This window comes from Chenopodium album, chromosome 14 (assembly GCF_948465745.1).
Source record: "Chenopodium album chromosome 14, dcCheAlbu1.1, whole genome shotgun sequence".
Taxonomy (NCBI): domain Eukaryota; kingdom Viridiplantae; phylum Streptophyta; class Magnoliopsida; order Caryophyllales; family Amaranthaceae; genus Chenopodium; species Chenopodium album.
This window is the reverse complement of record NC_137847.1, coordinates 54,382,519-54,393,736: the sequence shown is the minus strand read 5'-3', so window position 1 is coordinate 54,393,736 and position 11,218 is coordinate 54,382,519. Positions and strand designations below refer to the sequence as shown.

Here is an 11,218-nt window from a genome sequence, read left to right as displayed (position 1 = left end):
AAAAAGTCAATTACGACTCGCTAATGTAAACATCTACCAATATTTTTAATTACAACTTACAATTAACTAGTCAAAATAACCAATGTAAACAGATAATTACATCAAGTAGTCAAAACAGTTAGTGTAAACAACTTGTCAAATGAAATAACTATACGCTTTAAAATAAGTTATACAACCATTTAATATTTTTATATTTCATGTGTAAGAAACTATACTCCTAAGAGTAAAGTTTCATACCTTGAAATAGAATTAGCAATCATGAGATTACAAGATTGACATTTTTGCACTCCACAAAATATGACAGATCTTACACTCTTTTTATAAAAAATATGATAATCTTATAACAAGATCAAATATGATAATCTAGCATAACAAGATTGTAATCTCTCTTTTTGCATTCCAAAGAGAGAAGAAAAAAAGCAAAAAGGTAAAAAGGGTTTAGGTGGGTTGGTTCTCCTCTCCTGAAAAAACAACCAACCAAGGATCAGAAAATGACATTCAGCCTTCTTTCATAAGATTATGATTTTATGATATGAACAAATTCACTTTTTTTTTTTTTTTTTTTTCATTTTGTTTTTCCCCTAATAATATTCTCTCCACATCTCACTCCTTTTTATTGTTTTTCTCTCTCCTCAATCCATCCATCCATTCATTCATCCTGATGATTACAATTTAATGATGATTTTAATGGAAGAAGAGAGTGATTAGTATGATCCCCACCCACCTTCACCTTCTTCTTCCTTCTCTTAACTCACTACTCTCACCACTTTCTGTTTAACTTTTTTTTTTTTTTTTTTTTTTTTTTGAATTTTATTTTCTAATCTTTTGGGTTTATCTTTTTAATAACCAACCAGTTATATATATTTTTTTTTATTAATTTTTTTGAGGGGAATTTAATTGATTAGCTTTCTAGGTATAAAACTCCAAAATAAATAAATTAATTAATGGGGAATGTTAATGGTAGAGAAGAAGGGAGTCAATCTGAATCAGGGTTAGTAATTGAAGAAGAAGAGGAAGAAGAAGAAGAGATTGTTTGTGGGGTTTCACCTTCTCCAGCTCTCATGACTCACTCTCCACCTCAAAGTCCTAGAACTGTTCAATCTCCTCTTAAATTTGCTCCTCAGGTTTTTAATTCCCCTTTTCTTTCTCTTTGTTTTTCTTATTAATTGATTTTTATTTTCTTGGGTTTTCTAGTTATTTGTTACTCATAATTTTCTGGGGTTAGATGTGCTGTTTTCAGATGTTTAATTTTTGCCTGTTTTTCATTGGAAATTCTACTTGTACTGAGTATGCTTTTACTGTAACTGATGTTTTATTGCCCTTTTCTTGAATTATAGTACAATTGTTTGTAATGCTGTTGATGAATCATGCTTTTTATTAACCAAATTCCAATAAAGATGCAAAAAAATTAAAACTTGGTGCATTTAACTATTTCATTGAAGCTTATTTGAGATTGTAGTTAATAAATCATGGTTAAGCAACATTGTAGTTTGAGATTTCGTATGTCCTTTTTTTAGTTCTTTAGGCTTTCTTGCTTAATTATGTAGGGGTAATTTTCTTTCCTATTTCTGTGTAGGGTTATAGAATAGCCTTTTCTCTGTACTTATGGTTGTTTTGTTTATGTGATTTTGCATAGCCTCCCGTGGCTCCGATACAAAAACCCGATGACCTGCATATCCCGAATCCAACATGGTTACATTCATCGCCGCCTGATGAAGAAATGAGTTTCGAGCAAGGAATTCCTACTATGTTCACTTGGAGTTTTGGTGGCAAGGAAGTTGCTGTGGAGGGTTCATGGGATAACTGGAAGACAAGGTTCAAAGTTCTCCTTGGATCTTATTAATTTGTATGACAATTGTGGAATGTGATTCCAGCAATTCTTGTCAAATCTTAACTAATTATCTTTTGTGTACAGAAAACCACTACAGAGATCAGGAAAGGACTTTACTCTCATGAAAGTGCTGCCATCAGGAGTTTACCAATATAGGTTTATTGTTGATGGTGCGTGGACTTATTCATCCGATTTACCGTGGATCCAGGACGAGACTGGAAATTATTACAATGTTTTGGATTTGCAGGTATATTTTTTGTTCTGTGCACTATTTATTTATTTATTTATTTTTTTTTTTATTTTTTTTTTTTTTTTTGAGATTATCATCTTGGAAATGCAAAGTTAAATGTTCTGAGATGAAATTCAAGTTTAATATGATAAGCTAACTGAGGTGTTATTGCCAATGTCATTTGATCTTCTGTATGAAACTTTACTTGTGGGTCGGCGTCTGGTCAGAGTGGTTGCTGGTGTGGAATTGTGGATTGGTGCCTATATATTTCCCCTCTATTTTAGCCTATTTCAACTCACTGTTCTTGTATGATGCTTATTTAGTTATCTATGATGAATTAGCAGAATCCTTTTTAAAAACTAGTTTCTTATCCTGTTAACTTTACCCTTACTATTCATGAATATACACTTAGAGCAGGAACCTGGAGATCTATATGACCAAAAAAAAAAAAAAAAAAAGTTAGATCTCATAAGAGCAGCTAGCTCATTATTCTTCTGTGGAAAGAGATAGTAACGTCAACTATCTCCATTTCCACCATTGAGTTATATTGTCATATGAAGTTTTGCCAAGTCTATGTGGTTTCGAAAGCCAAAGGCCATCTTTATCAAATGTCCTATGAGATTCTCTCTTTCAATCTATCTTTCTGCTTGTTGTTCAAATTGGATATTATTTTCTGTGATGCTTCTGTTAGTGCCACGAGATGTGCTGTATCATCACAGCTAAGAAGGTCACTAGTGATGTGACTTCAGTCATGAGGAATATATCTTTTCTTTGGGGATATTATTAAGGAATCTTTATTAGAATGGACAATGGAACAAGGAGCCTGCACTCTGCGAGTCCAAATTGGTTGTAAGCCGAATAAACCTTATCTATGGCTTACGAAGCACCTATCGAGTTAAAAAAATAATAATCAAGAAGCTTGGATTGATGAGGATAAATGCACAATTGGAGAGAGGGATGCCACCAACTAACTTATAGATCTCAATTTAAGATGCTATTCCTACCTGCAGTACATATTATTGCAAATTTCCTCGGTCGCTTAGATTTCCAGAAATTGTTTTATGCTTGATGACACTATTCTACTCTCTCCATCTCATACTGATATTTTGATTTAGAAGGGTCTTTGTTCTTTCTAAGTTGACTAAAGGTTAGGGGCTCGTTTCTGCTTAATTTTGTGATTCACCAATGGATTCTGATGAACAAATGCAGGATTATGTCCCAGAAGACACAGAGAGCATATCGGGATTCGAGCCACCACAATCTCCAGATAGTAGCTATAATAATACAGAACTTAACCAAGATGATTTTGCCAAGGAACCACCACTTGTTCCTCCTCACCTTAACATGACCTTGCTTAATGTACCTTCTCTATGCACAGAGGCGCCGCCTCCTTCTCTTTCAAGACCTCAACATGTGGTTCTTAATCATCTTTACATGCAGAAGGGAAAGAGCGGTCCATCAGTTGTCGCACTTGGCTCTACACATAGGTTCAAGTCCAAGTATGTGACTGTTGTACTCTACAAATCTCTGTAGGGATGTGTTTTTGAGATATTATTTAAATCTATAGAGGGTTGAGTTTAGTAGTAATGGTGAGGATAGATCAGAACAATGTACTGTAACGTTGCTGGATGAAGTAGACTCTAGAAGGCGCTCAAGTACCAATTTTATGTTTGCTTCAATTTGACAGCTTCTTTGTCCTCTTTAGTGGCATTTCAAAACTTTTATTGGCAATTTTTCCATCTGATAACCACACTAAGCTCTACTAGTGGCGTTATTTTTAGATCTAATGGGGGTGACATTAAGTTGCAGCAATTGCTCTATCTGCCATGAATTGCATTTTGCAAGTCTGGAAGTTGATCGCAGTTTTCTGCCTTTACGCACCAACTTTCAAGCTGGGAACTGTGTTTTTTTTACCCTTCTACCTGTGGTTATTTCTGCTGGATCAAGTACCTATTCTATTAGTTTAATAGCAACAGTCAACGAAGGTATCAGAAATCAGCTGTTTGTTGTTAGGTTTTACTCTGTAATTCTCGTATATTTTGGTTGGAATTACATTCTTATTCATCCACTATCTGCGTTGTCTGATGACTGTGATGAGTGATGAGGTTATAGAAATTGCATGGAGGAGTCTGCCATTTCGGAGTAACAAATTGTTCTCCAGAATTTCTGACCTTAAAAGCTTTCTTATTCTTGACAGTAAATTCCACATTTTTAATAAAAATCATGTAAATATCTCCATTATCATATCCAATACATAGCTTTACTACGAGTAGTGAAATATATTCGTGATCAATACTTGCCCTTTTTGGAATTGTCAGGAATCTAAAGCTTTGTTTTAAGCTTACACGTCTGTCCTCTCTTCTTCAAGTCTTTAACTTTAGCACGAGTAAAATCTATCTTCTCTCTTATTTTCATTTCTTTTCTGAGTAATTAATTTGAATCATGGTTTTATGATTTTGCAGCGCTCAAATTAGGATTTTCAAAGACTGGTACTATTTTTACCTGTCGAAAAAGGGACTGAGGGTTTGTTCTCATTTATTGAACTGAACTGAATTGTTTATGAGAGAAGAAAATTGGGAATTGAGCTGAACTGAACTGAACTGAAATTAAACTGAAGAGAACAGACCCTGAATTGTACAATAAAAAAAGGAAGTGAATTTTTACTTTTCAAAGTAGGCATACATTTGAAAGAAATTCATCAACTGCCATACATACCGAAGTCTGAAACACTCTATCTTGTATCTACTGTACAACTTACTACTAAATAAAACTTGAGCTTCAGTGTTAGCGGCGAATACACTCTTGCTTGCATCTTCTGTTTTGGTTCAATTGATCCCACGTTTGCAGGGTCATGTTAAACCGATTAGCTTCTACGTCACACTTGCCAAAGCAGTTAGGATATGCCAGCCCTGTTTCTAAACCTCAAGAGCGTCTTAACAATCAGACGCTTATGCACAGGCTAAAAGGATCAGAAACTATGTACTTTTACGGCCAGTGATCAGCTTAACCAAAATTGATCACAAAACAATTTCAACCACACTAAATAGGTTCAATAGGATAATACTTCTATCAATGTGTTTATTGAGGGGTTCTTTCTCAAAAACTATTCCTCGTGCTACTATAAATGTGGAGTAACATTTTCATAAACAATAATAATACTCCCTACACTAACTTGATGATGGCATATTTGCAAGGATTTCATGGTGGTTAATGGACAGGACATCCTTCCACTATAATCCCTGGGGCAGTTGGGCACGACGCCAAGGGGCAATGATCTATTTCTGTTCCCCACCATTTCAGATTCTTGTTCTCGTTTTGGAGAGCGAAGAATATCAAAACAGCCATGAAGGCTGTCCCGGCATCCAAGGCTGCTGATAGAACATAGTTGTACCTCTTCCACCATTCTTTTCTGTACTTGAATACAAAGTAGTTGAATATGGTACCAGTGACCAGCCAACTAGCTATGTTTGTAGGCGTTGCTGGTGGCATCCCTGCAAACCCATATGATATGACTGGTATATTGATGAGTGGAATCCATTTGTTTTCAGGGAAGATCTTGTGGAGTATCCAGACTGGAACAGGCAATACTGCTCCGATAAGGAATAGCCACACCAAGTTTCTGTACAACCCTCCTGGTCCAAAAAGCCTTTGAGGTCCAATTAAGCCCCAGATAACAGAAGCATCAAAGGTGACTCGGAATTTGGGGCATGTCCATGGGCTGTTAGGATTTAGAGACTCCACATCGCATATGTTGTCAATGGAGGCCAACATCCACCATGCTACTGCAAGGTTGACTACACCGGCAACTAGTGTTCCGACAAGCTGTGAGTTGTTAAGAAAAGAATGGAAAAAATAGGTGAGTTTCAAGCAATCAAACCTAATCTTCATTTACTGAATGTTCTAATAGACAGCTGAAGATATGTACAAACCTGAGCTGCGTACATGGACCTTGGTGGGATTTTCATGTAGTGCCCAAGTTTTAGATCAGACAGGAAGGCCAGAGCATGAACGGTGCTGATTCTCCCGTATATCTTGAAAAGCAGATTGGCTATGGGTTTTCCAGGGTAGACATACCCAAATATGAACTGTGCTATTATGTCGTACCCAGGTTGCTGCATTGATACAGAAACGAGTTTAAAATCCAGAAAATCCTTAAATAGATTAACCAGATAAAGTAAAATCCGCAGTCTAGACTGTAGAGCATGTAGGTAGTACCTGGTTCGTGGTCGCTTGAATGACACCAATGGGAAGAGTCACAACCCAAGCCAATGCAAATGCAAAAAGCATCCCCCACCAGGGCAGCTGCACATCATCTTTCCATATAAACGACATCAGGATTGAAAATGCAGCACTCAAAACTAACAAGATCAGGAACCACCATTCAGGCACTTGTTTGTATTTGCTCATCAGCTTAGCATGTACATCCTTCTTAGCATTTTGCATTGCAGACCTGCTCTGCTTCCAGATGTCCCTGCACAGCACATCCGAATGACATGAGTAAAGACTTGACTTACAACCGCGCTGACTACTGGATGAATGTAATCTGGTTATTTGCATGGACTGAAGCAGCGTACCTTCCATGGAATAGAGCAACATGTGTAAGAGTGGCAGTGAATCTTGCAAATCCAGACCCGATTGAAAGGGCAAAGAGAGGACTAAGGTATAATTTTCCGTAACTATTATAAGCTGCAACGTTGAGGTCACGTTGTGGGGTGAGAATCTTGGTGGTATCATACTTGAGTCCATTAGACCGAAAAAGCTTGTTGGAAAATATTGGAAATTTCCTGGAATCAAACGTATCAAACTTCCAGTAACACAGCGGGATTATTATGTATATGAACATGATAAATCCTATTCCAACATTGACAATGGAAGACCAAGGTGCCACCAGAGGGCTGCCATGGTAGGCAGATATGCCGGCCCAATCCAGGGTAAAGGCACCCACACCTAGCCCGTTGTAACCTGATCCAACCTGTTGGGCAGTAATGCTTCGAGGCCAGGCCCAACACACCCAGGAAAAAAAGGTCAATATTGGAAACAGATAACCAGGGAGAGCATAATAGGCAAAGCTTGCTGCAAAGAAGATGAGGAAAAATTGCATCCGGGTAAGCCCCTTTTGTTTGTGCTCCTTCTCATGAAGTGCTCTGCAGCATCGAGTTAATCATAATCAGATATCTTTAGCATTAGAAGAATAAGATTACACAAGTAATTACATTATTATGCAAAATGCATAAACACTTTTTACTCCGTAGTTTATGTCAAGACCTTTTAAGTTAGGGGCAATTTTAGTTGGTATTTCTATTTAGTTACTGCTACGTACATCAATAGAACTCGAATATTACTGATCACTGATTACTTTTCTATTACATGAGTTAGCCTAAGAGAATCTTGCAATACATTTTCCTTCATTCATTTTGTATGTGCACAAAAGAACGAATATACTCGATGACTAGCTAACAAAACTGAGGGTGACAAATTCTTACTCCGTAGCTCTTTAGCATGAATTCACATCTGGTATAAAAGTTGTGAAACGACCATCTTTTCTAGCAGAAAATTCTTACTTCCAAAAGTCAAATAACTTTTAATTGGTTAAGGAAAGGTAATGTTAAAGCATTTTTCACCAAACAAGAACATATTTGTTAAACAAAAATACAGGCCGTGATGCTCATAAATTATGGAAAGTTAATTAGGGAGTTGATAGATTAGTCCCAGGAAAGCATGTTATCATAATACGAATAATAAAAGTTGGTTGTAAGATTGGAATATCGAAGCACTAGTAGTTCCAATCCGTAACATGATGGGCAAGTAGTAGTCTATCCAGTGGAATTGATGCTCTTTGTTTAGACAAATACATACGTATCGATCAATCTGATTACAAATAGGCAGACGACGTTGGCCTCAACTTTCCAAAGGAAAGGCGAAAAACAGAATCTGTGACCATTGCAATTTGGCAACAACATTGCAATGTATGTAGAAATTAAAGAGAAAGAAAGGTTGAAGAACGAACCTAAAAAAGGAGACTTGAGCAAGGTTTGCTGGCCACCACATTTCAACAGGGTCAACCAAATACCTTCTAAGCATCCCAGCCCATCCATATCCAATTATCTGATCATGTTGTCACAAGCATATATATTACACTTTTAATGGACCTCATTATACAAAACTGCTCAAAAAATACAAGCTAATAAATGAAAGTCTGAAAAGGTAACAATTAAGGAAATAATCATTATTATATTATATCATATGGAGTAGCACAAACTTTATCACACAGTAATGGTGATATAAATCTAGATTACTTTTTCCATTTCAAATTACTACTCCGTATGTAGTACTCGTAGTTGGTAAAATTATATCAATAAATTAGGCCGTCTTTTATACACGGTCATCTCATATCTTTTATAAATAAATGCCAGAGTAAGTAATGTTTACAAGTAAAAAGTAGTTGGAATTCTTGATTCCCTTTGCATGCTTTCTCTTTTCTCCCCTTTATTTGTAAATTGTAATTAATGAAACAAAAATTGCATGTGATGAAAGCTCAAAAAATAAGGAAGAAGAAGAAGAAAAGTCCAAAATAAGAAAAATGAAAGGTGAGATGGGAAACTTCCAAGAAATGTAAACCTATGGATGGAATAAGGATGGGACATGCAACCCATCTCCAACACTCCTCTCACATGCAAAACCTTCTTCTTTAATTTTCAATTATTATCGGACAAATTCCAATTCCAATTCCAATTCCAATTTTCAACATTATACTACCCCACCCTTTTCTAATTTATCAACACATCCTGCTATTTGTCAAATTATTGATTACTCATAACGTATACTTCTGTTCAGTCTTCACTCTACTACCACATAATTGTAGTACAATTGCCACTATACTTCCAATTTTATGGTCAATTCAATTCTCTATTATATATTCTGTACCAGAAATATTGATAATTAATAACGTAATTTAAGCGGACAATAAATAATCTTCATGAATAGATATAGCATAAAACAAGTGTTCTGTGTTCATGTGCCTACAATAATATCATTGTGGTATATGTTCATTTTTTATTTTTTATTTTTGTCAAGAGAACCACACGAGCAAGGGATGGAAATTGATTCTAGTACCACTTAAAACCGGAAAGAGAACTTTAACCACTTGAGCTATCATTCATCCTGACAATACATGTCATTTATGCATGGTACTAATGACTAATGGACATAAAAATGATACACATAGCATTTTTATGTAATAATGATTTAAAAGTGAAAAGAATAAATGATATACTACCTTGGTTTCATATTATTTGTAATGATGTGACATTCACTAATATCTAGGTTAAATTTGTTTGTTAAGGTAAAGAGGATAGAGATAGAAATAAATGACAATTGACAAGTAAAAAAAAGTTAGAAAACATTTGAGTATTTAATTTATTTATGGTAAATATATAAAATGGAGGTAGTATAGCAACAAATCATTATAACAAATATGAATATGAGTATGGTTGATTTTATAAATGAATACCTCGAATTAAAGAATAATTAATAAAAATAAATGATGAACAACGCAAACAGACCTGAGTAGTGAGCACAATAAAGAGGGCACAAAGGAATCCCAAGGACTGTTTATAGTAAGCTTTCATGACAGTAATGGCACCAATCGAGTACGCATCACCCCCACCGTAAGAAACACCACAATTTGCCAAAATGGTGATGATTACGTGCTCTTTTATATTAAACGGACCCGGGTTCAAGCTAAACCTCCAACGGCCCCCAAATAAGCTGTAGTTTCGGGTGGGTAAAACCCGGGCCATGAACTTACCCATGGGCAAAACCGCTATTTGCATTAAGATGGCTGATATGGTTAGTGGTTGTGTTCTATAGATAAAAAATGTGTTTAAAAATATGAGTAAAACGCATGATATCATACCCAAGAACCATGCCCGAAATGTTAACACCGGAAGTGTCGGGTCATCGGTTTCGGGTACGACTAACGCAACCTCTTCCACCGGACACCTCTCATGTTCCTCCTCTTCTTCCAATCTTTCTCCGCCCACTTTGCTCGCCATTTCTCTCTCTATGTACTGTTGAGTATTCTTGGTTTATAGCTAGTAAATATGACAATGTCATATGATATGAATATATAAATTACACCATTATTTTTTACTCGTAGTATAGTATTGTGTGAAATGACGGAATTGTCCTTGTAACGGAATAGGAATGGGTGGGTGGGTGGCGCAATCAAACTGTTGAAAACTTTAGGGAGTAAAAAGAGACATGAGAATATCACGAGCTGTGTGTTGTACTCCTTGTTCTGACACACTTACGTGCCCTCTCCAAAATTGCCACGCTGGATGTCTACGTGGATTTCGTACTTGTGGGGCCTGTCTTTTTGTCCACGTAGGATGCTGGACGACTCTGCTTGTGTTAACCTTGTGCTTTGTTTTTGTTTCCTCGTTCCTGTTCCTTTTGATTTAACTCCATTATTAGAATGTGATTTCCTTAACTGTTGCTATCTCATAGATACGCTCATTACAACCAATGCTTTTACAAAGTTTCTAATTTTATTTAAATATTTAATACGAGTGATAATACTTTTTGAAAAGGCCGAGTCTTTCACACTTTCATCCCTAATCCAACCCAAACTAGAAAAAATACGGGTTTGGACAAATCTAAAAACGCATTTCTATTTATAATTAAAGTCCGGGCTCTGCCCAAAAAGCCCAACAGGTTTGGACAAAATTTTAAACGAAAGTCAAGCCCAACTCTATTTTTTTTACCGCCTCTAGCTTAAGTTCAATTTCAAAATGGATGTTTTTAAATGATTATTTCTCTAACTTTGTTTGAAATAAATAGTTAGAGATAGATTATGAATGCATTTATTGTGTTCATCTTATAGAACTTAACTCCACATCATAAGTTTCCACCATATCATTCTAATCAACTGTTAAACTTCTTACAGCTAATATGTTTAAGCTAGAGTGTGTTAAGTATATCCTAGCATATGTTCCATCATTTTGGTAGCCCCACTTGGGTTACAAAACCACATTACTAAGTTACTCCCTCCGTCCCTAAATTACATTCCTCCTTTCTATTTTGGGTATTCCAAAATTACATTCTCCCTTTCTATTTTTAGTAAGTTTTTTTTTCTAAATAACCCAAATATACTCTCT

The 11,218-nt window shown here is 35.8% G+C and overlaps 2 protein-coding genes across 3 annotated transcripts; one reads left to right on the top strand and one right to left on the bottom strand.

The window, feature by feature from the left end:
- Positions 1-565: 565 nt before the first annotated feature.
- On the top strand, positions 566-3,807 carry LOC145577597 (SNF1-related protein kinase regulatory subunit beta-2-like). Its single transcript, XM_081635087.1, has 4 exons — positions 566-1,124; positions 1,637-1,815; positions 1,916-2,078; positions 3,270-3,807. The coding sequence occupies exons 1-4, from the start codon at positions 945-947 to the stop codon at positions 3,591-3,593; spliced, it is 846 nt and encodes a 281-aa protein (XP_081491213.1). The 5' UTR covers positions 566-944; the 3' UTR covers positions 3,594-3,807.
- Positions 3,808-4,672: 865 nt separating this feature from the next.
- LOC145577596 (oligopeptide transporter 3-like) lies at positions 4,673-10,171 on the bottom strand. Of its 2 annotated transcripts, XM_081635086.1 has the most exons (7): positions 9,976-10,171; positions 9,623-9,882; positions 8,068-8,165; positions 6,635-7,204; positions 6,276-6,531; positions 5,990-6,172; positions 4,673-5,882 (listed from the first exon to the last, which is right to left on the bottom strand). In XM_081635086.1, exons 1-7 carry the CDS (start codon positions 10,112-10,114, stop codon positions 5,268-5,270), a joined length of 2,121 nt encoding a protein of 706 aa, XP_081491212.1. In that variant the 5' UTR covers positions 10,115-10,171; the 3' UTR covers positions 4,673-5,267. The 2 variants fall into 2 exon arrangements, with proteins under 2 accessions (XP_081491212.1, XP_081491211.1); XM_081635085.1 differs by having other exon boundaries at positions 9,623-10,171.
- Between the last annotated feature and the right edge of the window lie 1,047 nt (positions 10,172-11,218).